At 40.6% G+C, this 25,903-nt stretch overlaps 2 protein-coding genes and 1 long non-coding RNA gene across 6 annotated transcripts in view; 1 reads left to right on the top strand and 2 right to left on the bottom strand.

Annotated features, from left to right (window-relative positions):
- Positions 1–8,410, bottom strand: part of ZRSR2 (zinc finger CCCH-type, RNA binding motif and serine/arginine rich 2) — a 28,843-nt gene extending 20,433 nt beyond the window's left edge. For all 4 annotated transcript variants that reach the window (XM_085008557.1, XM_085008554.1, XM_085008556.1 and 1 more), the window contains exons 1-3: positions 8,341–8,410; positions 7,858–7,937; positions 3,840–3,942 (exon numbers count right to left, since the gene is read on the bottom strand). Coding sequence is in view for 1 of the 4 variants with exons in the window: in XM_001926794.7 (XP_001926829.4) it covers positions 3,840–3,942; positions 7,858–7,937; positions 8,341–8,381 (224 nt within the window). In the remaining 3 variants the exon portion in view is untranslated. The remainder of the gene's footprint in view (positions 1–3,839; positions 3,943–7,857; positions 7,938–8,340) is intronic.
- A 100-nt stretch (positions 8,411–8,510) lies between these two features.
- Positions 8,511–25,903, top strand: part of LOC106506903 (uncharacterized) — a 67,799-nt gene continuing 50,406 nt past the window's right edge. The window contains exons 1-2 of the long non-coding RNA XR_014835777.1: positions 8,511–8,542; positions 11,914–11,959. This is a non-coding gene — a long non-coding RNA (uncharacterized LOC106506903). The remainder of the gene's footprint in view (positions 8,543–11,913; positions 11,960–25,903) is intronic.
- The window catches only part of CA5B (carbonic anhydrase 5B), a 34,525-nt gene continuing 23,736 nt past the window's right edge, over positions 15,115–25,903 (bottom strand). Inside the window, 6 exon segments of the mRNA XM_005673450.4 lie at positions 15,115–15,290; positions 15,292–15,428; positions 20,281–20,436; positions 21,462–21,524; positions 22,067–22,162; positions 23,496–23,614. Coding sequence (XP_005673507.2) covers positions 15,257–15,290; positions 15,292–15,428; positions 20,281–20,436; positions 21,462–21,524; positions 22,067–22,162; positions 23,496–23,614 — 605 coding nt within the window. The 3' untranslated portion in view covers positions 15,115–15,256.

The raw sequence follows: 25,903 nt of genomic DNA, 5'->3' as shown, positions 1-25,903 counted from the left end.
TAACCCACTGAACAAGGCCAGGGATCGAACCCGCAACCGCCTGGTTCCTAGTCGGATTCGTTAACCACTGAGCCACAATGGGAAACTCTCAATTGGGTTTTTTAAATCTAGACTGCATTTCCCTACTGAATCTATGAAAGGAAAATGAAATATGAGATATTGTTCTATATTACATTAGGAGTTAAATAAGGTTTTATGTCTAGCTTGGGGAACCAACCACAATTTCAAATACTTTATGGGAAAAAAGTATTCCACGTCCAACTACAGATTCCAGGAATACACCTTTTAGCCACGGTAGAGACTGGCATATTGCATACGTCAGCGTTCCTGTGTATGCTAGAGGGTGTGTATACAGTATATAGAACTCCGATTCACGTATCTTTTAAGAACCATACTAATTGTATATAAGCTGAACAAAAGTGTATACGTATTTAAGACCACAAAAAAGTAAAATGTTACAAGGTTTAAAACTGAATAACTTGGATATAATACTGAGAACTGTGGAAGTCTAGGCACGCAACTGTGTTAACTCCGTGCCCTAAGGGACTTGCACAAACTCAAGCACGGCCTCCAGCAGCAGAAGGCTGCTGCCCTAGGGGACCTCAGCACCCGCCCCCTCGCAGCACACATGACCAGGCCTGAGACACCTCAATGCTGCCAGGAAAACAGAACGTTGGCTCTAGCTAACCCCCGAGAGGCCTCTGCCTTCCCTCTCTTAGAACATCACTATCAAGGGCTCATAGTTGTGACTGTGTGTCACTTGCCCCGCGTAAGGGTCTCGCTCAAGGACCTGAGAGCCATACCTGGGAGAGGTGATCATGAAGAAGGATGAGGCCTCGGCCTCCCAGTCCCTGTGGGAGGATGGAGCCCTAACTTTGTCCCTCATGGCCACCTAGACACCTGCATAGGGACCAACTCTTTGTACTGTGCATTTTCCTCACTCTGCCTTTTAAAGGCCTAAATTGCCTGTGCACGAACCAAAATGGAGCTGAGCTCTCCTCATACTGTCAGGAGTTACTGAATAAAGTCTGTTTCTGCCACTTCGACGTCCGGCTGTGTTTACCTTTGACACTGTACATCTGCTTTTAAGAAGGACGTAAAGCTATCTAGTATTTTCACAGAATTTTCCTGCTTTTCAACAATAAAGTATAGTGCAACTCATATAGGAATTAAAAAAAAATTAACAGACCACAAAGGCATGTGTATGTGATTTAAAAGAAGCATGTCAAGTAAAATGGAAACCAAAAAAAATTATTTCCCTATTTCATACCATATATGTATCATCTTCATCATAGCAGAAATCTCTAATATAAGAACAACCAGAATTATTACAACACCTCCTATCTGCTTACACTTTGTTAAAAACTCTATACTTACCACCTGCTAGTTTCATTTAATCCTCCCAATTCTATGTGGTAGATACTATGAATGATTCCACTTCCATATTTAAGGAAAGGAAATTGAAACTTAGAGAGATTCAACAATTTGAACATGGCTAGTAAATAGCAGGGCCAGGACTGGGATGCAAATCTGGCTAAATTCAACTACATGTTCCCAATCATTACTACTTTTTTTTTTCTTCAGCATTTTTATATTTTCACCTATTTATGTGTTTAGGTAGGTAACAGGAATAATTACAAGAAAAGCAACATTTCCAGTGAACACACTAAATAGCTAGAGAATGTCTATAAAGCTATTTTCTCCTTTAAAAAAATTATTTATTTATTTTTATTGTGGGAAAATATACATACCATAAAATGTATCATTTTAACCATTTAAGTATTACAGTTGAGTAGCATCAGGTACATTTGTATTATTCTGCACCACTTAAAAAAAAAATCCCCTGAAAAATACTGAAAGAAAAAATAGCAGAATGTTTTTGTCATCTTGGGACAGAGGAGGCCTTTTTAAGTCACACACCAAGGCCAGATAACATGATGAAAGCTGCTAACATGGAAATCAAATGATGGTAAGTAATGCTGTAAGTCAAGTTAGGACTGAGGACAAGCAAGAAAAATATATTTCATACACATGACAGTTAAATGATTGATATCCTTAATCAAGTAATAACGCTGTTTACATAACTAAAAAAAATTGTATCCCAAAAGAGAAAGATGCAAGACTTAAGCAATCTACAAATAGATAATACATAAAAAGATACTCAATCCTACTAATTAAGAAATGTACATTCAAAACCATGAAGTATAACTTTTCACTATAGCAGTTTTAAGAATTGATAAAGCCTAGTGTGAGCGAAGGTATGGAGAGATGGAGTTCCCTTTGTAGCTCAGCGGTGAGCAATCCAACTAGGATCCATGAGGATGCAGGTTCAATCCCTGGCTTTGCTTAGTGGGTTAAGGGTCAGTTGCTGGCGTGAGCTGTGGTGTAGGTGGCAGATGTAGTTCAGATCTGGTGTTGCTGTCTGTGGCTGTGGTGTAGACCAACAGCTGTAGCTCCAATTCAACCCCTAGCCTGGGAACCTCCATATGCTGCGGGTGCAGCCCTAAAAAGCAAAAAAAAAAAAAAAAAAAAACTATGCAGAGATGCACACCTTTTTACTGTTGAATTTGCTGCAAGCTGCAAAATGGGATGCCCTACCTACCTGCCTACCTACATTTTACATGTGCTTCTCTAGGCATTTTCCTTAGGAAATAGTACGACAATCACCAAGGATATATAAACATGAATATTCAATGCAACTTTTTATAGAACAGTAAGAAGCCTGAGTGTAAATTAATGTAATAGTACATTAATAGGATGTGGTAAAGTGAACCTTATTTAATAGTATGTAACCTGTATGTCCATCAATAGAGAAGTATAAATTATGAATAAAGAATAAATTATGCTACATCCATACAATGGATACTATGTTGCCATTGAAATGCTTGAATTAGATCTCTGCACCAATAGTGAAATGTCCTATATATTTATCAAAAAGAGCAATTTATAGAAAAATATGATCCCACGAAAGACGTATACCTTCTTTCTTTCTTTTTTTTTTTTTGGTCTTTTAGGGCTGTACCCACGGCATATGCAAGTTCCAGGTTAGTGGTCGAATCAGAACTGCAGCTGCTGGCCTACACCATGGCCACAGCAATGCCAGATCCAAGCCGTGTCTGCAACCTACACAACAGCTCATGGTAATGCCAGATCCTTGACCAACTGAGTGAGGCCAGGGATCGAACCTGTGGCCTCATGGATGCTAGTCAGATTCGTTACTGCTGAGCCATGATGGGAACTCCTTACTTTCTTAACAATGGCTATCTTTGGGTGTGCTGGGTTTATTGAAGCCCTTTCACTTTTTTTTTTTTTTTTTTTTGCTTTTTAGGGCTGCACTCGCAGCATATGGAAGTTCCCATGCTAGGGGTCAAATTGGAGCTACAGCTGCCAGCCTACACCACAGCCACAGCATCGCCAGATCCAAGCCACATCTGTGACCTGCCTACACCACGGCTCACCACAATGCTGGATCCTTAACCCACTAAGCAGGGCCAGGGATCAAACCCACATCCTCATGAATAGTAGTTAGGTTCATTACCACTGAGCCACAAAGGGAACTCCACCCTTTCACTTTTTATACTTCTAAATTATTTGTATTTTTTTTTCAAAAACATTTACCAATTAGCAAAAAGAGTAAAAAATATATATATATATATATATATTTAAAGACAAGCTATCATTTCAGCCCATCAGCTAGAGGCTTAAACAGTTGATCCAGGGTAGTTTCTAAGACCTATCTTGTAGCAGATTTTATAAGGAAGACTCATACTAGTTAGTAAAGACTTAAAAATTCAAGTAAAATAAGTGGGTTCGCAGGAAGCGCCTCCATCAGTGCTGACCTCTCTATCTCTAACAGCCTCTCTTCCTCCAGTTGCTGCTCTTCAATAAAAGCATCCACTGCCGCCACCGCCGCCTCTTCTTCCTCCTCCTTCTGTGAGAGTCCTGAGGGAATTTCAATGTTTTATTAAACTACCCGTGTATTATAAAACCTTGATCAGTAGTTCAGGAAAAAAAATGATACACAATTTTCGTCCTCACAATTATGGTATAAATCTGTTTTTAAAACCTTCTAATAAATGGCCCTGATCACCTAAAATGGAATATGGAAAAGAACCATAATGGTAGTAGGTAACACACTGAATTAAAAAAAATTAGTGATGGCTCCATAGTGATACCCCAAAAGATGGTGGCGTCTGGGAGGGAACATCTATCTTTACAGGAACATGGCAACTAAAAAATGTACAAAGACTTAAGTAGAGAAGTACTCACGTCTGCAAAAACCCCTGTAGGCACAACTGGGGGTTATTTACACTGTCTCAAAATATCAGCCTAGAGATGAGTGCTAATGACAAAGCTGGGACATCCTTTACAATGGAGCCAACTCATTGGCAACACTTCACATTGCAACAGTTCACATCACTAGGAGTAGAAGGACTTGACATTATAGGCCCCTAAGGACAGGTAATACAGTATCAACTATGAGTACTTTGCAATGAAGAGTGTAACCTGAAGCTCATCAGGAGAAGACAGACTAATCTAGAATGCATCCCACAGGACAGCTGGCTTGAACTTTTCAAAATAATAAATCTTGGTTTGGGAAATTTAAAATATGACCTGTATACCATATTACTGAATTACTGTTCCTTTACTTGTTTATTGTTTAGTATTGTGGTCCTTATCCTTTTTTTTTTTTTTTTTTTTTAATTTTAGGGCTGCATCTGTGGCATATGGAGGTTCCCAGGCTCAAATCAGAGCTGCACTTGCCAGCCTACACCACAGCAATGTCAGATCTGAGCGGTGTCTGGGACCTGCATCACAGCTCACGGCGATGCCGGATCCTTAACCCACTGAGCAAGGCCAGGGATAAAGCCTGCATCCTCATGGATACTAGTCGGGTTTGTTACCGTTGAGCCACCATGGTAACGCCTTGTGGTCCTTATTCTTAAGACCTGCGAGCTTAAGTATTTAAGGGTGAGGGCTATGTATAGGCAACTGACATGCAAAGGGGTCAGAAAATATTTATACATATGTATCTATCTATAGAAAGAGAGAAAGACAAAATGGTAACAACTGACAAATCTAGGCGAAGGATTCGTGGATGTTTATTGTATCATTTTTTCCAACTTTCTACACATTGGGACATTTTCAAAATGAAAACAAAGGAAAATAATTTTTAATATAACAAAAATTTATATCCGCTTCTACTCAGAATTTAAATTTAAGGAAAAGAGGAGGAAAACAAGTGATCTTAAGGAAACATAACAAAAGATCTCAGACTAAAAGGAAAAAGATACTGTCTGTGACATATATTAGGTATAGGTCTAACTCAAGGCTCATCCAGTCCTAGATGATTACCATACAGTTGACCCTTGAACAACACAGGAGTGAGGGGCACTGGCCCTTCACGCAGCTGCAAACAGGCTCTCCAGATCCCCAATTCCTCTACGTCTGCAGTTTCGCATCCTGGGATTCAACTGACTGCAGATCATGTAGTACTATAGCATTTACTGTTGGAAAAAAATCCACATGTAAGTGGACCTGGCAGTTCAAAACCCATGCTATTCCAGGGTCAACTGTGTATCTAACTCTACTATAAATGTAACCATATATGGAATCATGCTACAGTTTTGCAACTTGCTTTTTTTATACTTTGTGTTACTTTAATTTCTGATAAGGTAGCTCATTTCAGGTTATTTCAAGAAGTGGGTTCCTATAATAGAGGCTTCCTATAATAGAGAGGTTGATACTCCAGAAATTTCTACTAATCATTTGCCAACTCACTCTTACAGCATTTCTTACAGAATATCTCTTCTCTACCCTTCTGGGAAATGTCTGCCCATCCAATATATACAATAACAAACAGCAGTGTTTGGTAGGGCACAGTACTCATGAAGACCCACTGAGTAAAGAATTGTGAGTTGGGGAGTTTCCGTTGTGGCGCAGTGGTTAACGAATCCGACTAGGAACCATGAGGTTGTGGGTTCAATCCCTGGCCCTGCTCAGTGGGTTAGGGATCTGGTGTTGCCGTGGACTGTGGCGTAGGCCGCAGATGCGGCTCGGATCCTGCGTTGCTGTGGCTGTGGCATAGGCCAGCGGCTACAGCTCCAATTCGACCCCTAGCACGGGAACCTCGATATGCCGAGGGTGCGGCCCTAGAAAAGACAAAAAGACAAAAAAAAAAAAAAAAAAAAAAAAAGAATTGTGAGTTGGAGTAAGTAAAAGCAAGAGGAGTCATCCAGAGACAAGTGCTTAGTCTTGAATCTGCCACTAACCACATGTAATCACGAGCAGATCAATGAGCTCCATCCTTCAACTGACTAAACTGCTAAAGGACACACCTATCTGCCCCTCCACAAAGGTTCACTCCAAACACACTTTGCAGGAGTTCTGGTCGTGGCTCAGTGGTTAAGGAACTAGTATCCATGAGGACACGGGTTGGATCCCTGACCTCACTCAGTGGGTTAAGGATCTGGCCTTGCTGTGAGCTGTAGTGTGGGCTGCAGACACAGCTCGCATCCACCCCGCGTGGCTGTGGCTGTGGTGTAGGCTGGCAGCTATAGCTCTGATTCAACCCCTAGCCTGAGAACCTCCATATGCTGAACCTGCAGCCCTAAAAAGCAAAAAACAAAAACAAAAAAACAAAAAACAAAACACAAAACAAAAAAACAAACAACACACAAATGATCGATTTTGCCATGTGAAGGTCAAATGACACCATGGCCAGCACAGTTCCACAGTATATTTCATTGTATTTTTATTTTATTATTATTATTTTTTTGTCAGGGCTGCACCCCAGGCATATGGAAGTTCCCAGGCTAGGTCGAATCGGAGCTGTAGCTGCCAGCCTACGCCACATGCACAGCCACAGCAAGGCGGGATCTGAGCTGGGTCTGTGACCCACACCCCAGCTCACGTCAATGCTGGATCCTTAACCCACTGAGCAAGGCCAGGGATGGAACCTGTCTCCTCATGAATACTAGTCAGATTCGTTTCTGCTGAGCCATGCCAGGAATTCCAACAGTATTTTAATAGGAAAAAAACTGAAAAATAACTACAGGACAGCAGTAGCAGTGGCATTCCAAAATCCACATGGTACCAAATGCATGTTGTGAGCATGTTTCCCATCGTCCTTAACACCACATTAACGTGGATTTTAATTTTACTGGATGCATAATTTCACTTGGTTTTGTAATCTGTAAGTATATTGTTTTATAAGTCGAATAAGTTTCATAACTAGTTTTATGCATATATATTTACATAACATCAACAGTGGGTCTCTCCCTCTCTCTTTTTTTCTTTTTTGGTCGCCCGGTGGCATATGGAGTTCCCAGGCCAGGGATCAGATCCTAGCCGCAGTAGCGACTTAAGCCGCAGCTGCAGCAATGTCTGGATCCTTAATCCACTGTGCCAGTCCGGGGATTGAACCCTGGTTCCCAGCGCTTCACTAACTTAAGAGACTCCAACAACGGGTCTCTTAAGTTAGTGAAGTTTGAGAAAAAACGTGCAAAATGCCTAAAGACCTCAACTCCTTCTGGTTTTACAAAGGACATTCACCGAATATTTACTATGTGAAAGAGCTGTGCTAGCTGCTGTAATTAATGATGCCTGCACCTGTAATATTAAATACTTCATAAATACAGTTAACCACTGGGTGATGATTTACTGTGACTTCTTCCCCCCTCTTTAGTACTTTAATATTGTTTCTGACACGGATCTAAGATAACTTTGGAGGAGATAGTGACCACAGCAATTCTTTATAAGATACTGTACTTGGCTTCCTTCTGACACTAGGGTTTCAAGTTAGGACGGCAGTAGGCGGAGCAATTTCACTCATAGAAAACAGGATGAGTCCGTTACCTGAGTCTCTGAGTCGAGCGAGTTCTTGCCGACGTTTCTTCCGTTTCTCCTTCTTCAAGGCGGCCCTGTACTTTTTGTGGCTGGGGAAATAAGACAGAAACACACCGCGGCGTCAGTGGCCGTACCTGCAGCACTGCCTGAGTTCCTCTCCTCCGTGCCCAGTGACAGGAACTTGTTTGGGTGCTGGAGAATGAAATCTTGCTTCCCGTGTTTTAATTAGAGAACATACTTTTACCACCGCCTCGCCGTCCCGTGCCCAGAGGGCAGATCTTCACCGTTTCACCGCCTGTACCCCTACTCGCCTCCCCGAGCCCACCAACGCCCGTTGACAGTCCGGGGCACGCCCTGGGCAGAGATCCAGCTGCCGCGGTGGCTCGCTTGCTTGGCCTACTTCCTTTTTCCTCCCTGCCTGTACATCCTTCATGGCCAGCCTCCGCCCGCTCGGCCGCCCTTTCCCAGCTCATCATCCCCAGCCCGGCTCACCTTAGTTTCTCAGGAAACATCGCTGTCTCGGGCGCCGCCATCTTGCCAGCGCCGCCACGCCCCCCCAAGTGCCAGCCGGAAGGGGCGGGCTGGAGGGCCTGCGCGCGCGGCAGCGCGCAGGCGCGAGCGCCGCGCGGCCTCTCAGGCGAGAGGGGCGGGGAACTTGCCTCAGCCGGGGCTGACCAAAGACGGAGGAGCGGAGGTAGGTGCCTCGTCTTCCGAAACCCTGCACAACTAAATGTCTCCTTCCCGAAAAATCATCTGGTGTCCCCCCTCTACCCTGTAAGTAATTCTTTCCTCCTAGCGCTTCCCCAGTGCGTTATCACTACCTCTCTCCACATCAAAATGAGGTGTCTTATGGCAAAGAAGTTAAAGTCACACCTCCTCCTATTTTCTCTTGTCCATTCACGAAGCCTCTTCCCACACACGCTGCTCTCTAGTTTTCCAGTCCCAGGCTCTGCCTCCTTCCGTGGTTCCACCTATCAACGCCTCAGACAAAGCTCCACACTCCGCCCCCGCTCCTTTTACATCTGCCGCCGAATTTAACAACTGAGGCTACAAAGTAGCATCTCTGCTCGCTAGGAATTTGAAATCTAAAGGCAGAGAAGGACCAATTCATAGACTAGATAATTCATAGACAACTAAGTTTATTTAACATAGTCCCCCTGGGGATTCAGGGAGAGCTTTCTGACGCCTGAGTTGAATTTTGAAGGCAGACGGTCTTTACTCAGGCGACGAGGGGTGGGGATGGAACTGCAGGTAAGCCAGCATAAGCAAAGGCACTGAGAGGTGAGAGTGTGGAATCTGCCAGAACTGCGAGAATTTTGGCCATCGAATATAAAGGGCAATTCGAGAGTAGCAGGGAGAGAGGAAGAGGTGAGCGGTAGGCATAGGGCTGGGGCTAGGTTATGGAGGAGGGCCATTCCAAGAAGCCTTAAGGTTTGTTGTGGTCATATTTGTGTTTTAGGTAAGTTACTCTGGTTTGCAATATAAAAGATACAGCTGGAATATTGCAGTCTAGGTGAGAAGTGACACAGGATTAAACTGGGCAATGAGAGTAAGGGGTGGAGAAAGCAAAATTAACCCTACTAATAATTAGACGTACACATACAACGTCGGAGACAAGACCAAGAAAAAATGTTTCCCTGAAGGACACATTGTAACTGCAACATGATTAACAACCCCAATCTTTTTTTTTTTTTTTTTTTTTTGCTATTTCTTGGGCCACTCCCGCGGCATATGGAGTTGAATCGGAGCTGCAGCCAGCAGCCACCGGCCTACGCCAGAGCCACAGCAACGCTGTGCAGCCACCGGCCTACGCCAGAGCCACAGCAACGCGGCAACCTACACCACAGCTCACGGCAACGCCGGATCCTTAACCCACTGAGCAAGGGCAAGGACCGAACCCGCAACCTCATGGTTCCTAGTCGGATTCGTTAACCACTGTGCCACGACGGGAACTCCCCCAATCTTTTGATAATTGGGTAAGTTCCCTGGTTTACCTTTGTTCCTCTCCTCCAAATCAAAATTACTGAGGTACCCAATTTCTAAACTACCCATTTTTCCTAGTGCCTCCTTGAAAACATTCACCAGAAGCCCACACTCTGCATAAACTCTGCCCTAATCCCTCTTACAAAGACAACTTGCTGTAGTAACACACCTCCAAGCTGACCTTGTCCAGCTCAGGTCATCCGTAATTAGAGACATAGACTTTGGAGTTGCGTGGGACTGGGAAGCTCAAGCCTTAGCTCTCTGATTTCAAGTAAATTCCAAATGTTTAGTCTTCAGTTTTCTCATCTGTAAAAGTCAGAGGAATGCTGTATGTTAGCATAATGCCTGGCAATAGTTACTGTCCCCCAAACATTACCTGTTATTAATGGCAGCAGCATGAAAACTTCCCAATCCCCTCAAAAGTAGTCTAAGGACTTGTCTTGCAGTTGCTCCTAGCACGAGTATTCCACCTTTGATAATGACTATCACACTATATTGTACTTTCTTGCCTTCATAAGTCTGCATCTTGCACTAAATCTTAATCTCCTTGAAGGTGGAGACTGGGCAGCTGTATCCCCTAACTAGAGAATATGCCCTGAGTGGCACAAAACACAGCTGTGCAGATCTCCAATTTTGCTCATTCCTATGACCAGGACTTACACTGAAAATTGCTGCCATTGTGAAAGTGTCAATGCTTGGTTTGCTGTAACATTTCTTGTGAATCAGACCAGACTTTTGTGTCAGAATAATAAGACTGTCATCTAGGAAAATACTCCTAATTTTAAAAATGTACTGGTTTAGATTTTATTCTATCATGATTTAGAAATGAATGTGAATCTCCTTTGATAAGAGTTAGGTATTTATCTTCAACAATTAACCGCTGAATTCATTTTCATGAACAAGCTTAAATTGCTCAAGTTAATTTCATTACAGAGGTTACTCTAAAAACCAATTCCATTTCCAAACTACAGTTACCGTCATTTGAATTCTCTAAATCATGAGCTAAAAATACTATATGTAAAAATTTAATGCAATGATACATTCTACTCTGATATTCTGATAAATAGAACAAATTTACCTTTACTCTGCAATGTAACATATATTTTGTTTCTCTTGGTGCCTGAAATACATCTACCTATTCTCAAGTATGTGTGTTTTGGTTTATCCCCTCTTTGGGAAATGCCTAAATTTTTATCTTACATTGTCAGTAGAAAATAGCTGATTATCTTTAAAAATTAAAGAAAATATTTTACTTTTATAAATGGTATAATATATAATGCTATTACCTTATATGAGTCTTAGTTATCATAAAATGACCAAAGAATTATCCATAAATTAGTTTTCCATTTATTGTAAACATAAAGGGAGAACAAGAAAAAAAAATGTCTACGCTCTGCCAGATTGGGACTCTTTCATTTAATTTGGTTTTTTGTTTTTTGTTTGTTTTTTTGTTTTTTTGCTCTAATAGAACAGTGGTACAAGGACTCAATGAATGGTCAATGCAGAAATTCTCAAGAAAGAACATTTTATTTCTCACCTGTCATTAATTTCAGTATTAATCACCAGATTTATTCAAGGAGATACAGCGAGGTCTCAACTCCTCTCCAAACTCATTGCCATGCCAAGGGCTTTATAAATTTTCCAGAGTACAGTTCTAACTTAAAATAGCAAGATATTTATGAATGCATATGAATATGAAAATAAAGCAAGTCTCTATTTCTATAACTGATTAAAAGTTTTCTTTGGAGGAGAGAGCTATCCAGTGGTAGTTATTCTTTATACAATTTTTTATTCAGTCCTTATTCAGTTATTAGTGAATAAAGTTATCCTTTATTCAGTCAATATTCTTATTGATTCTTTTGTCTAGTGATAAGCTCAAAGCAACACAACTGCTAGAGTGATGGCAGAGTCTATATTCCCTCCTAGAATCCAAACCAAAGTACCATTTTTGACAAGTAGGTTGAATTTGAAAAGCAGGAATCAAAATGTACATAGGGATAACTGTCTTAGTCTCTTCAGGCTGCCATAACAATATGCCATAGATTGGATGGCTTATAAATAATAGCAGTTTATTTCTCACAGTTCTAGAGGCTTGGAAGTCCAAGATCCAGGTGTCAGCAGGTGTCTGGTGAGTACCTCCTTCCTGGTTCATCGATGGCCATCTTTTCTCTGCATCCTCACATGGTGGAAAGGCCGAGAGAGCTCTGTGGGGTCTTTTTTATAAGGGCATTAACTCCGTTGTGAGGGCTTCAGCCTCATTCCCTAGTTATCTCCCAAAGGCCCCACCTTCTAATAGCATCACATTGAGGGGTTATGTTTCAACATATGAATTGGGGGGGGGGGCAAAAACATTCAGTTCCTAATAGCAAGAATGCATTACTATTTATATGTAAAGTAGCCAATATTGTTAATATGTACTAATTATATGGTAAAAATTAGAGCTTATTCACATAATTGAACGGTGTCCATTTTGGTCAATAAAATTTTACATGAAAGAACTTAACAAAGTTAAATTAAAATGACAAAAAATAAGTAGAATAGGTATCAAAAGTTGAGTTGTCTAGTGAAAAGAGAAATACCTAGAGTGATTATAATACTGTATTTTTACTAATCCTGTGCTAAAGAATGTGACCCCCTTGGTGAGCAAGGGAAAGACATCTTAAACGTTTTTGAGGTGGATCCCTGGTTTTAGAAGAGCCAACTTGACCCTAACCCATGTAGCCCTGGAAAAGGAGAAAGGGGCTGGCAGCTTGCCCTTCTGGTGATGTCAGCAGATTGTGCACTGGTTCCATGCGAATTGGTGAGTTAAGGAGGAGTGGGGGGATCTTTCCATTCCTGCTTCTCTAGTAAATCTCTTGTGAGTTTTCCAGTCTAAGTCACTCTGTGATCTTCATGTTGTCTCATTAATTTTACAGACATCTTACATACTCACAAAAACTAATAGGAAGAAAAAGTCATTTGACAAATATTAATATTATAAAGAAAAGGTTTTATTGTATTTTTTAATGAAGATGAGCAGCAATTTAATACAAAATTCTTTGTCAAGCCCTTCGACAGACCTTAAGCCCATTTTTCCCCTTTATATCTTGGAAGGCACAAATAAAACCAAAGGGGAGGCATAAAAGACTTAAAAAGCTTCTCTTTAGGGTGTATCAGTAGCCAGGGCATTGACACCACCCCCTTGGTAATCTGACTAAGGCCTGGAAGAAACCACGTCCCCAGGGCAGTTTCCATAACCTTGGCAGAGAAGCTGACCAAGAATTTATCATGCAAAGCAGGACAGGGCTGAGAGTGAAAGACTGGGCGCTGTTAGTAGCTACACCAGAAGGCCAGGTGTAAGTTAATCAGGGGTGGCAGATGCGAACACACCCTATGAGTACACCTTTTGTATCTCTAAGATGGAGGGCAAATCAGGCCTTCTATGCATTGGTTCTCACTCCAGTTTGGAAGACTCACTACAGTAGAATTTTGCACTAGGAATTTGCAAGAGGCCTAGGAAGGAAGCCTTATGTGCCTTGGAAAATGCATATCTTGTGTTCCTACCTTTTAAAGATAACTGTGGTTTATAACAGATAAATTATATAAAGTTAACGTAACTTTTTCCCCTGTATTAATCTTTTAAAGAATTTTATTCATTTCCTAGGGCATTCATGCTTCCCTTTTCCAGAGAAGGCATACAATTTAGAAACAATGCCTTCACTCCCTCCCTTTTTAAAGAGCAGAGATATGCCCCCAAACTTAGATGTGCAACTCTAACCCTATTTTTTCCCTACTGAATTTATTATTCTTTAATTGTGATAAAAATACACATTAAAATTCGGTGTACAGTTCAGTAGTGTTAAGTATATTCATCCAGCCCTGTCTTGCAGGTCAGATGACTGGCATATTAATGAAAGGAATACAGTAGTAAATGAAATATTGAGTTTGAACACAGGCTTATAGGCAATTCGAAATATTCCAGATATTTACAAGCAAGGGCATCAGTGGTATGATTCCTTAGAATATGTAGAATTATCTGGATTTTTGCCTATCTGACAAGTTTCACTCCTTATTATAGCATAAGTCTTCTAAACCACTGTATGAATTGGGAGATTTATGTTGATCACCTGCCTTGCACAGAACCTCAACTAATGAAATAAAATAGAGTTCAGTTTTAAAGAGAAGTCAAGATAGCTTTTTCACTGTAGAAAAGATTGCCACATTCTACAAAACAGTGTTCAAACAATGCAAGATAAGACTGTAAACCCTAAGACTATTATACTACTAGTCTTTGGAAAAATATTTCTGTAAATAGTTCATGAAAGAAATTTAAGTTCTAGGCACTTAAACCATTTTCTTTAAAATGTTCTGCATAAGCTTTCTATATGATCAAGCCTTTAAGTAAAACATCTAATCTTCAGAAGTGCAAAAGGCTATCTGGATATAAATGAATCCTTGTTTTCTGAAGATTACAAAATATTCTTCTATATTATAAATTGATAGTAAATAAGTATTCATATCATGTACCAGTAATGACAACTAAAGATAGAGGCAAATATACCCATCAAGAAGGCCTTATAAAAGATTACACATTCCTGTTTTAAAATAAAATATACTTAAAACTGTGGCCACTTTTCAGCCAAGAAGAACCAGTCTGGGCCCAGTGACCATTTGTTAAAAGCCTACATTTTGGAGAGTCAGTGTCTCTGCCTTATCAGTTGTTAAATATCATTCCTACTATAACTCTATAGAACCACCAATTGATAAACATAAAAAGATAGCTCAAAAATGTCAGACATTAAAAAGACATTACGGGAGTTCCTTAGTAGCCTAGTGGTTAAGGATTCAGTTTTCACTGCTGTGGTGTACGTTTGATCCCAGGCCTGGGAACTTCCACATGCCATTAGCACAGCCAAAAAAAAAAAAAAAAAGACGGAGTTCCTTTTGTGGCTCAGCGGTTAGTAAACCCGACTAGTATCCATGAGGATTCGAGTTCAACCCCTGGCCTTGCTCAGTGGGTTAAGGATTCCGGCATTGCTGTGAGCTGTGGTGTATGTAGGTCCAGAAGCAGCGCAGATCTGGTGTTGCTGTGGCTGTGGTGTTGGCCAGCAGCTGCAGCTCGGATTTGACCCTTAGCCTGGAAACTTCCATATTCCACAGGTGCAGCCCTAATAAACAAATAAAAAAAGACTTAAAATCACCAGCATATTGCTATAAGAGAATCTTGTGTCTCTTGCTGGTACTTGAGTGATAAACATCATTATCAATAAAAGTAAAAATTTGTTTACCAAGGAGCTTCCCTCAAATACTAAGGTGCACTGTTGTACCAAGAAAGGCACATCTATGATATTCATTAAATGCAAGCATTTAGAAGAGTCTAGTTAATTTTTAAAGCGCTAGTATGTTTTTAAGCAAGATACCGCCTAGATAACGTCGTCTTAGGAGGTCACTTGGCTGGTGGACGGCTTGGGTTTTGCTTGCATATTCAGCACATAGTCATGATGGAAGGATGAGCGGACAGTGCGATTCATCAGGGGCTGAAGGGGGCGGAAGTTGTCCACCATTCTCTTCTCCGTCTCCCCCTTGGAAGTGAAGAGCAGAGTCCGAAATTGCTCAAGCTAGAAACGCAAACAGAAAGCATAAATAATTTCAGTAGAAAAACAGCCTTACTTAATGAATAAATTACTTGCATTTTTACAACTCTGAAACATTCGTCTAAAATTGGCTACAGAAGGAGAATTTATTTCTGAGTAGCAATGCCTTCACTGCTGGACAGGGGAGAAGTGCTCTGTGAGGAAATAACAAGACACGGTGAAACCAGGGGGCACTCGGGATCCAAAGACTGGGGGTCAAAGGCCCTGTCCCTCATGTATTAGCCATTTGCCAAGGATGAGTTACTTCATCTTTGGTTCTGGGGAGCTTCATCCTTAAATGGGCAAAATAGCCAGATAATAAAGAAAAGGTGAGATGCATATAGTTACAGTGCCAAAACTGTTTCGTTTTTTTCACAGTTTAACTGAATCATTAATGTGAACAATGCAGTGATTGCAGACAGGGCAATGCAAGTGGAGGTCTTAATAGGCAGTGGAATGCCCCCTGACAGCACTGTCCAATAAAATTTTCCTCGATGATGGAAATGTTGATTACAGTATTGTACTGTTGGATTACAGTAGCCACAGGCCACATATGGCAACTGAGCACTTGAAATGTGGCTAGTGCAGCTAAGGAACTAAATTTTCTTGGTCTTTTTGCCTTTTCTAGGGCTGCACCCTCGGCACATGGAGGTTCCCAGGCTAGAGGTCCAATCGGAGCTGTAGCTGCTGGCCTATGCCAGAGCCACAGCAAAGCCAGATCCGAGCCTTGTCTGTGACCTACACCACAGCTCATGGCAACGCTGGATCCTCAACTCACTGAGCGAGGCCAGGGATCGAACCCACAACCTGGTGGTTCCTAGTCGGATTTGAAGGAACCAAATTTTTTAACTCAGTTTCAATTTAACTGTATTTATATTTAAATTTAAATGCCCACACATGCCTAGCGGCTCATGTACTGAACAGTGCAGCTCAGTACAAAAGGAGTGATCTAAAATCAAGAGCTTGCTTTCCATTGTGGCAGTAGCATCATTCAGTAGCCCCTTGGCTTTCTGAGCAACTATGTTACTAAACGCTTGACCTCAAGCCAGAACATCTCTGCATAGCATTTTTCCTCACTCAATCAAGCACACTGTAGCTGCAAATAAATCAGCACAGCAGGCAAGCTTGGGAATATTTGTTTGGATTAAAGACTTCAGAGACAAGCACCAGACACAGTGACCATACTTGCAGATTACACATATACTCTCATTAATTAGGTATGTGTCTGAGTAGTTCAGGTTTTTTTTTTTTTTAGTTTAGCTAATTGCAAAAGACTAGAAATAGCCCAAGTACCAATAACAAATTACCTTAGATCTATAAAATGGGCTATTATGTAGCCATTAAAAATGACATTGAAGATAATGTTTATCAGCTATAAAATGTTTCACACATCACCAAGTAAAAAGCAGCAAGAGTGATATGTACAGAATGATTCCATTTTGTTTAAAAAATTATGTATCTTTATATAGATAAAAGAACAAAAAGATTTATGTGTATCTTTATAAATAAAAGACCAGAAGAATTTACTGGAAAATGATTAACACCCAGTTGTAACATTATAGGCAACTAGGATTATTGATGATAGCTAACGTTTTTTTCTCACTGAATTTTCTATGTCGAAATTGCATTTGGAAATGTCCTCACATGGACTTCAGACCGTCTGATTTACTTATTTATCTTTCAATATTATGTCAATTTTATTTATTTATTTAGTTTGCTTTTTTAGGGCTGCACCTGCAGCATATGGAAGTTTCCAGGCTAGGGGTCGAATTGGAGCTGTAGCCGCTGGCCGACACCACAGCCACAGCAACAGGATGATCCAAGCCGCATCTGTGACCTACACCACAGCTCACTGAAATGCTGGATCCTTAACCCACTGAGCGAGGCCAGGGGTCGAACCCACATCCTCATGGATACTAGTCGGGTTAATAACCTGCTGAGCCACAACAGAAACTCCTCAATTTCAAATATGAAGGATAGTAGTAGACTAAATATATAGGTCACCAAGCTCAGGCTTATGGGCAACCTCTGTATTCTGTCATTTGTTCATGGTGGTTTTCATTATACAGAATTTTTTCTTTTTTCTTTTTTTTTTTTTTTTTTTTTTTTTGCTGTAGTGTACTAGTTGCTATCTTTGTGATTTCCGGTTTGATATGAGGTTAGAAAATCTCCTCCATTTGGACGTATAAAAAGGTTTTCGTTTGTTTATCCTAGTACTTTTATGGCCGTATTTTTTTTTTTTTTTTTGTCTTTTGTCTTTTTTGTTGTTGTTGTTGTTGTTGCTATTTCTTGGGCCGCTCCTGCGGCATATGGAGGTTCCCAGGCTAGGGGTCAATCGGAGCTGTAGCCACCAGCCTACGCCAGAGCCACAGCAACGCGGGATCCGAGCCGCGTCTGCAACCTACACCACAGCTCACGGCAACGCCGGATCGTTAACCCACTGAGCAAGGCCGGGGATCAAACCCGCAACCTCATGGTTCCTAGTCAGATTCGTTAACCACTGCGCCACGACGGGAACTCCGTATTTTTAACATTTAATATATCTGGAGTATATTCTTGTGTAAGGCTTGAAAGGTGGATCCAGCTTTTTCCCCCTAAATGTCTAATGACTTGTCTTATCACTCTTACTGAATATTCTCATCTTTTCTCCCCACTGAGCTGAGCTGCTCCCTTTATCGTAAATTAAATTCTCATATGTACTTGGACATTTTTCTGAATCTACAGTTTTCATCCTGTGACTGATATCTTTATTTGCGTACAACACTATGTAATTATTGAGGCTTTATAACTCTGTTGATCTAATCATCTTTCATTTTCTCTTTCACAATTTTCCCTGGATATTTATGCTTGTTCTTTTTTTCCACATGAGATTAGAAGTAGCATATCTATATAAAAATCCTATTGGGTTTACATCAAATTTATGGAAAATAAATAATTCATGGACAATAATAGCTTAAGGAGAATTGACATAAAAGGTATCTTTATGTCTTCCTATTTAATAACACGGAGTGAGTTGTATCAATTCCATCTTTTATATCCTTCAGGAATATTTTAAGTTTTCCTGTTAAGCTGATTTCAAGGTATTTTGTATTTTTGTCTCCATTATAGTGTCCTTTCTTCCTTTCTTCCATTATGTTTTTTTCAACTGAGTGTGATATATACATGTCAAATGTACTGATTTCTAGAAATTAATATTGTACTACTCTGGTTACTGAATTATTTTTCTAGAGTTTTTTCTTTTTCTTTTCTTTCTTTTTTTTTTTTTTTTGGCTGCAGTTGTGGCATATGGAAGTTCCTAGGCCAGGGATCGAACCCAAGCTGCAGCTGCCATATGTGTCATAGCTATGGCAATGCCAGGTCCTTAACCCATGGCACCACAGTGGGAACTTCTACAGGTTTTTTTTTTTTTTTTTTGGTCTTTTTGCTATTTCTTTGGGCCGCTCCTGCGGCATATGGAGATTCCCAGGCTAGGGGTCGAATTGGAGCTGTAGCCGCAGGCCTACACCAGAGCCACAGCAACGCGGGATCCGAGCCGCGTCTGCAACCTACACCACAGCTCATGGCAACGCCGGATCCTTAACCCACTGAGCAAGGGCAGGGACCGAACCCGCAACCTCGTGGTTCCTAGTCGGATTCGTTAACCACTGCGCCACAACGGGAACTCTAGGGTTTTTTTATTTGTTAGTTTCTCTGCTTTAGTTTTTCTTTTCTGGTCTAATTATATTAACTACTTCCAGAATATAATTTAATAGAACATTTAATATGGTAATAATCTTTTCCACATTAAGCATACTGTTTACTTTAGAACTAGATGAATATTCTTTATCAATTTAGGGAAGTCTCCATACATTCCCATTTTATTGAAAATTAAAAAAACCTAAATGTTGAATTTTGCTGTTGTTTTCAAAGAATCTATGGAAATGATTATACTTTTAAAATATTTTTCTGTTTAGAAAAATATCATATCAATTCATCATTGTATTATTATCATTCCTAATATTGAACCATCCTTACATTACTGGAATAAGTACAATTTGGACAAAGTATATATTTCTTCTAATATACTTTCTGGATTTTGTTTCTCTTTTTTTTTTTTGTCTTTTTGTCTTGGATTCTGTTTCTAATGTATTATTTTAGTTTTTTAAAATATATATTCTTCAGAGATACTAGTCTGTAATTTTTTTTTTTTGGTTCAGTCTTTGATGTGTGTTGGTATCAGTTATCTTGACTTCATAAAAAGGTTTTAGAAGCTTTTGCTCTTGTGAAAATGCTTTATAATTAATAAAATCCCATAAAGCAAACATAAGCAAATATTATTGAAGTTATATTATGAATTAAACAGGATGTGTGTATTAACATAGTAATCACCACTTAGTTTGTAAGGAAAAAAAAACAGACTCCAGAGTCAAAACAACTGACTTAAAACTTCTGGACAGACAGTGTTAGGTTCTGTTTTCATCCTGAGGTGCCATAGCAAAATTTCCTTAAGGATTTTAGAGGGTTTAGAGTAGATCCATTTTCATTCTTCATTCTTCCCCTTAAAAGAGTCTTGTTTATACAGATTCACATTTATATATAAAATATACAATGCAAAAGACATATAGCATTGTCAAATGTGGAAGTAAAACGCTTGTTTCCTGAGTTTTAACTCTCCTCTGTAGTTAATTTGAACATTTCCTAATTCATATCTAAATGAACACAAGCTGTTAGCACATTTTAATAAACATATATAATAAGCAGTACAAGATGTTAAAAACCAATGCCAAAGTTTGAGCCCAGCCTTGTTATAAAGGGGCAGACTAGAATTTCCCAATGCAGAAATGTGGGAAGCACGTACCTGATCATGAGCAACCTCTATGGGCTGCTTCTTAATGATCCAGGTGACAGACTCAGAGAGTGGCGGGGTAGTCAGGGACCCCGAATAGGTCCAGTAATCTGGGCAGGTGGGCATCAGGCAGGAAGGGTCGAATGACCCAAATTCCACAAGCGTGTCCTGCCCAAGAGAAGGGGCCATTGAGTCATCGTTTGATGGTGAAAACCACTCAGGAATCAGATGATGAGTTGACAGTTCTAGGGGAGCCTGGGGACCAGCAGTGGTCCAGAAGAGTTCCAGGTACTTCTGGGCGACTTAGGACAGAATCCCACCCATGCTTTGTTACTGCAGTCAGCGATGTGTTTCTGATAGTCCTCAGTGGGAACACAGCAAAACACATTGTCTCCCTCCATTCTAGTGCGCTTACAGCAGGTGGTTTTCTCTGAACTTTTTTGGAGGCATTAGGTGATAGCTGGTGCATGAACAAGAAGGCTGTTCTTTTTCAAGAGAGACTAATAGAATTCTCCTTTCTAACGTGCAACACAAATTAGAAGACAAGATCCTGGACTAAAAGGAGGGGGAGAGAGAGAGAGAGAGAGAGAATATGGAGAAAGAGAGGGAAAGAGGTGGCAGAGAGAGAGACAGAGGTGGGGAAGGGAAGAGAAAAGAGAAAGAACAGATACTTTCAGAGAGCAGCTCCTCTGGGATTCTCAATAGTGAATGATTACTCTTGGGGGCTGGACAGAAGTATCTGCCCTGAAGGATGTGGGTAGTTGTTGGGTAAAGCTGGACAAGGCAAGTTTGTATCAAACTGTTCTCTGCTCTCTGCCTGTGGGAGGGTAGCTCCAGTCCAGAAGGTGCCCTGAGTGTTTGCACAAGGACTAGAAGGCAGAGCCGGGGTCAGGAGTAGAGGAGGGGACTCGTTATGTTCCTGAGTCTCTCTGAGTGCTCAGTGTCAGGGCAGCCAAACAGAGTGGTCCGTGGCCACCAACAGAACCACTTCTGTCCCCTGCGGGGTGTCCCAAGGCGAGAGGCTCTCAACACAAGCATCCTAAATAGCAAGCGGTCTTAAAGGGCAGCTTTCAAAAAGAACCTGAACTACATTGTGGTGAATTATATTTCCCAATTCGAAGTGCCATGTTAGTGCCTCCACTCTGAGATTGAGACATAAACTATATTGCAAGTGATTTAGGGGGGAAAATTACCTTATGCTTAATTGATGGCAAAGTATCCACCAATTTCTGTACCTCTTTATGATGTTTGCCTAGCTGAAAAACGATAAATGAGAAAATATTAAAAACAATTGACATCTCACTTTTGAAACTGTAACAGAATGTGAATTAACTACTGGTGATTATATAAAAAACCAGCCACATTACCTAAGCTTCGCTTAAACTGGCAATTTAGAATGTTTTAAACATCACTGAATTTAATTAGACACAGAACAAATGAGCAGGCTGTTTGCTGACAGGGTCATTGTGCCTGCAGGCAAAGGTATCCTCCATTGAAGCATGAGTTCTTAAATTAAAATTTAAATTAATTAAAATTAAAAATTGTTCCACAAAATAGCCACATTTCTTTCTTTCTCTCTCTCTTTTTTTAAGTAGCCACATTCAAGTGTTCACTTGCCACATGTGGCTTGTGAATACTCTATTAGATGATACATTTTTATACCATTTGAAATATATTCATAACAGTCTTATATTTTAAACATTTTTATCTCAGTATTCTTACAACTTAATGTTGCAGTGCTGTGTCTTTTCATCGTAGGCTACAACACATCATTTAAAGCTAGTAAGAATTTTTTTACCTTTAAAAATACTCCTATCACAGCCAAACCATTTTCTTCCTGTGCTGCATCCTCAAAGTTTTCAAATTTGACCGCATTCCAATGCACCAAGTGCAGCTGAAACACCATTAAAAGATGGTTTTACACATAACCATGTAGTATTGTTCTCAAAACAGACAGCCTTATTCACGTATGATATTTTACTGTGCTTCCTCCAAAATAAAGCCACTGAGAAAAGCATATGACAATCTGGTGTAAAATGAGATAGAAACAGGTAGTAATATATGCAGAAACAGTAATATTTATTTGTTTGTTTTGTTTTGTCTTTTGTCTTTTTAGGGCTGCACCCTCAGCGTATGGAGGTTCCCAGGCTAGGGGTCGAAGGGAGCTGTGGCCACTGGCCTACGCCACAGCCACAGCAACACCAGATCCAAGCCACATCTGCGACCTACACCACAGCCCGTGGCAATACCGGATCCTTAACCCACTGAGTGAGGCCAGCGATTGAACCTGTGTCCTCAAGGATGCTAGTCAAATTCGTTTCCGCTGAGCCACAATGGGAACTCCAGGAGCAGTAATTAATATTACTTTGTAATAGAAGGATTTACTGGCGCAGGACAGTTTGTGTGTGTGTGTGTGTGTGTGTATTTATATAAATAATCTCCAAGTGATTTCAGGAAGGGAGTAACATTTGTCCATTCCCGTCCTGATTTGCATGAAAAACTCATATCCAAAATCCATTTGCATCTGAAAGAGAGATGTTCATATTGAGAGAGATAGATTCTCTCTTCCTATGTGAATTAGGAGTTGGAAGAAAATTTATTCAAGGGATAACCACTTAAAATGTTTCTTTTTAAGGTAACATTTAAAACTAAATTAGGGAGAAGTTTGTTAGGAAGAAATTCTATTTCCTTTGGCTCTCTGTATTTCTGTGCAAATCATTCCTTGTCCATCATTCATGAATCCTCACTCAGCCTCTGTGTGAGACCCTCAAGGTCATGGTTAACTTCCTCTCTCTGCCTGAAGAGGATCCTGCCTCAAAGTCCTGTTGCTTTTATTTCAGAAATGTTTGTTAAATCGTGCTCTTTATCTCTGTTGCCACCACTTTCATTTAGGCTCCTACCATCTCATCTTTCACTTGGTTTAGTTTGGCCTGGTGGCCCTGCTCTGTTGCCTGGGTTATTACTTTTGGCTGTCATTTGAGCCTAGCTTAGATTCTAAAAAAAAACCTGTTTCAGGATCTTAAGGTTGATTTCTCCTCTATTATTTGAAATAAAGGCAGTTATCATTTTTACATGCATCAACTGGGAATAATCAAATATGCCTCCGAAAGAGCTATTTAGCATTTATAGGAATTCCCCAATTCTTCCTGATAATTTCTTAGAACTAGAAACTCAGAACTATCCCTTCTTCTCCAGCAATGTCATTGTGCCCAAACTTCTCAGCTTACCTCTGCTGGGTAACATTTGCTGTCCACGGTATGCTCGGAGCCCCAGGCATCGATGGCCCCCCAATGAAAATGGAACTGCTTTAATCGGTAGTTGTGTTCCAGGGGTCCCCCCTCGATCACTGAAACGGCACATCCAACAATTCAGGGGACAGTTTTTCATGTTATGGAGGAATGGGGAAAGGATGAATCCGTGGATGGAGCTTCTACATAAACTGTCGTAAATGGAGCACACTGTATTATATACAAGTGTTTATAAACTTGATTTCCATGCAGTTAATACATGTATAAGGGCAAGACCTGCACTCTGAATGACATCAAGATTTAACTACACTCCAAGCTGCATACAATTGTTAAAGGCCAATTCTTGACTTAGTTTTACATTCTATATTTACTTTGCCCAGTTTTTTTATGCACGATAAAATGCAAATTTCTCTCAGTGAATTTATCTAACCCAATCTCATAAAACTGAAATATGGGTACAAAAGATACTCTCTTTTTAATGCACTGATTCTTTGCTTTTCACTTTTTGAAGATACTAGTATTTCTTTTCCTTGTATTGAAATGGAAGAGGAAATTTGCAAGTCAAAAATGATCACCGAGCTCCCTTTGGACAGAGTGAACAATGTGAGTCATCCACACTCTTTACCACTGGCCTCGCTCTGCTGGATAATAAATACTTTTTGTTTACGCTAGAGTTTTCTGGAGCTAATGAAATAATACATTATAGGGAAAATATTCAGATACGTGTTTTAAGAGTCATCCTTCCTCAGGCTTTGGGTTGCGCTAATTTTTTGGCTTGAATTTGCTAATGCATGTTAGTTCCTCATTTCTCCCATTTGATCAGACCCTGGTAATGTCTGTCCATGGTTAAACCATACAACAACATGAAAACCCTCCATCTCATCTGTCTTAATGATCTTAGAGTTTATTGCCTCATTAGTTGAGTTTTATGTATGCAAATGATAGAGTACAGTGATCTCAAGGACCAAATGCACTGGCTATGTCATGCAGTGGTCTACTATTTATCTTACAGGCTTTCATAAATATTTTACATAATTTCCTTTTTTGAAAAAAGGAGTTTTGTAAGAGATGAGCAAAGACACCAATAACTACTTTTCTTTGAGGAGCAGGGGACGTGCAGAGAATAACACCATATGATTCACTAAAATAATAGGAGGATGGTACTGAACTGTACTGAAACAACCAGAAAATATCTTCCGAAAATTCTTGTTTTTATATCCAGCTACGTATTGCGAGCATGACCTTGGCAATTATTCCTTCTAATCTACTGGATGATATTGAAGTTCTGGTCCCAAATTAAGTGACCAGGGCAGAGGAGAGGGCCAGCGTTTCCCTCCCATCCCTGGAAAAACACTGGCACCATTTCCTGGACATTTAACTGTGTGTCTCCTCCAAAGATGATGAGCAGGGCTGAGAGGAGATATCACGCGTGGGTGGCTGCAAGGGAAGTGGGGGTGCAGAACTGGTCTTCAGGTGTGATTTGATTCATCCACACAATACTAAACACATTTTTCAATTCATTGCCACCATTTAAAGCTGGCTGATTTCACATAAAAATCCATGTTTCCAACTTGAGAATAGATGCCCTGCCCTTATCGAGCACAGGCTTCCACCAGGCGACAAGAGGCTAGATGGCAGAAATGGCTGCCCCTTTAGATGGTCCCACCAATTCTTCACTATTGCTACCACCACCACTTTTCTCAGATTCTCCCAGACTTTCATTTTCATGACTTCTCTGGCACTGTAGGTACATCTGCATTTGTGACCCCTGAGAGAGATGTTAGATGCCCAGGCATCTGAATTGGGCACCTGCTAGCTAGAAAAATCATCACATTTCTATATGTGCTGGGCACTATGCTTGTATAAATTGTCCAGAGGGGAGAGGTGAGACAAAGTGGTAGTCTCCTGTATGATGCAGTTAAGAGTATGCACTTGGCTGGGAAAACACTTCAGTTTGAATTAACCCGCTTTATGTCATTAACCAGGAGTGCTGACATTTTCTAAGATGACTGTCAATGCTCCCTCTCTCCTTGTATTCACACCCTTATTCACACCCTGGTATAAACCCTGCCCTGAGTGTGAACTGGATCTTGTGATTTGCTTCTAAGGGCAAACGTGATGGGATCTCACTTTAGAGATTAGGTTACAAAAAGACTCTGGATTTCCTCTTGCTTGCCCTCTCTGACTCTTCTTGCTTAGTTGCTGTCATGAAGCCAGGGGCCATGTTGTGAGCTGCCATCTGGAAAGGCCCACTTGGCAAGGAAGTGAGGGTGGCTTCTAGTCAACAGCCAGCAAGGAGCTGAGGCCCTGGGAGAAACTGAATCCTGCCAACAACCCCTTGAGTGAGTTTGGAGCCTTGAGATAAGACCCCTAACCACAGCTACTCC

The sequence above is a fragment of the Sus scrofa genome, chromosome X, assembly GCF_054392235.1.
Source record: "Sus scrofa isolate SSC_HxYL_T2T_F1_AM1 chromosome X, Sscrofa_HxYL_maternal_Yorkshire_Landrace_v2.0, whole genome shotgun sequence".
Taxonomy (NCBI): Eukaryota; Metazoa; Chordata; class Mammalia; order Artiodactyla; family Suidae; genus Sus; species Sus scrofa.
The sequence above is the reverse complement of the archived record's forward strand: the minus strand, read 5'-3'. Positions and strand labels throughout refer to the sequence as shown.